Consider the following 563-nt stretch of genomic DNA (forward strand, 5'->3'; position numbering starts at 1 on the left):
CTCTCTCTCTCTCTCTCTCTCCCAGGCAGGAGTCGAAATAACACCTTGGACGCCTCCTCCGCCGTCTCTGTGCGCCGAAGGGAAAAGAGCCGTCATGCAGCCAGCTCAGGTACGGGGAGGAGGGGGCATCTCTGGCCCGCCGTCTTCCCTCTAAGTTGAGTTAGCGTGAGCCAGCTCAGTTTTCTAAGCCTCCGGCGCACACATTTTTGTCTTAGCTCAGGAAGGAGATGGCTCCAGAGCAAACTAATTGATGCAGCGGCCAAATAGCTCGCTCACAACGTTAATGCCAGTAGGCTCACAAAGTGGGATTTTTGCTCACAAGACTCCGCAGCTTAGTGTGTGGCAAACAGCAGGGATGCTCTGTCCTCTTGTCGTAATGCTCAGAAGATCGGGCTCCTTCCCGTTGATTCTCGTGTTCCCCACTGGGAAGGCAGAAAAAACGGTCACCCCGAATGTTCCCTCTAAGTCGTGGAGTCTTGTGAGCGAAGATTCCACTTTGTTTTTAAAAAAAAAAAAAAAAAAATTATTAGGATATATAAAAAAGTTAAACATATATCAAAAAT

The 563-nt window shown here is 48.8% G+C and overlaps 1 protein-coding gene across 1 annotated transcript in view; it reads left to right on the forward strand.

The window, feature by feature from the left end:
* Positions 1 to 563, forward strand: part of LOC107107212 (zinc finger imprinted 3-like) — a 9,722-nt gene that overhangs the window by 1,450 nt on the left and 7,709 nt on the right. The window contains exon 2 of the mRNA XM_015407475.1: positions 26 to 109. Within this exon, the coding sequence (XP_015262961.1) occupies positions 26 to 109 (84 nt within the window). The remainder of the gene's footprint in view (positions 1 to 25; positions 110 to 563) is intronic.

Source organism: Gekko japonicus, unplaced genomic scaffold, assembly GCF_001447785.1.
Source record: "Gekko japonicus isolate JY-2015 unplaced genomic scaffold, Gekko_japonicus_V1.1 scaffold3167, whole genome shotgun sequence".
Lineage (NCBI taxonomy): Eukaryota > Metazoa > Chordata > Lepidosauria > Squamata > Gekkonidae > Gekko > Gekko japonicus.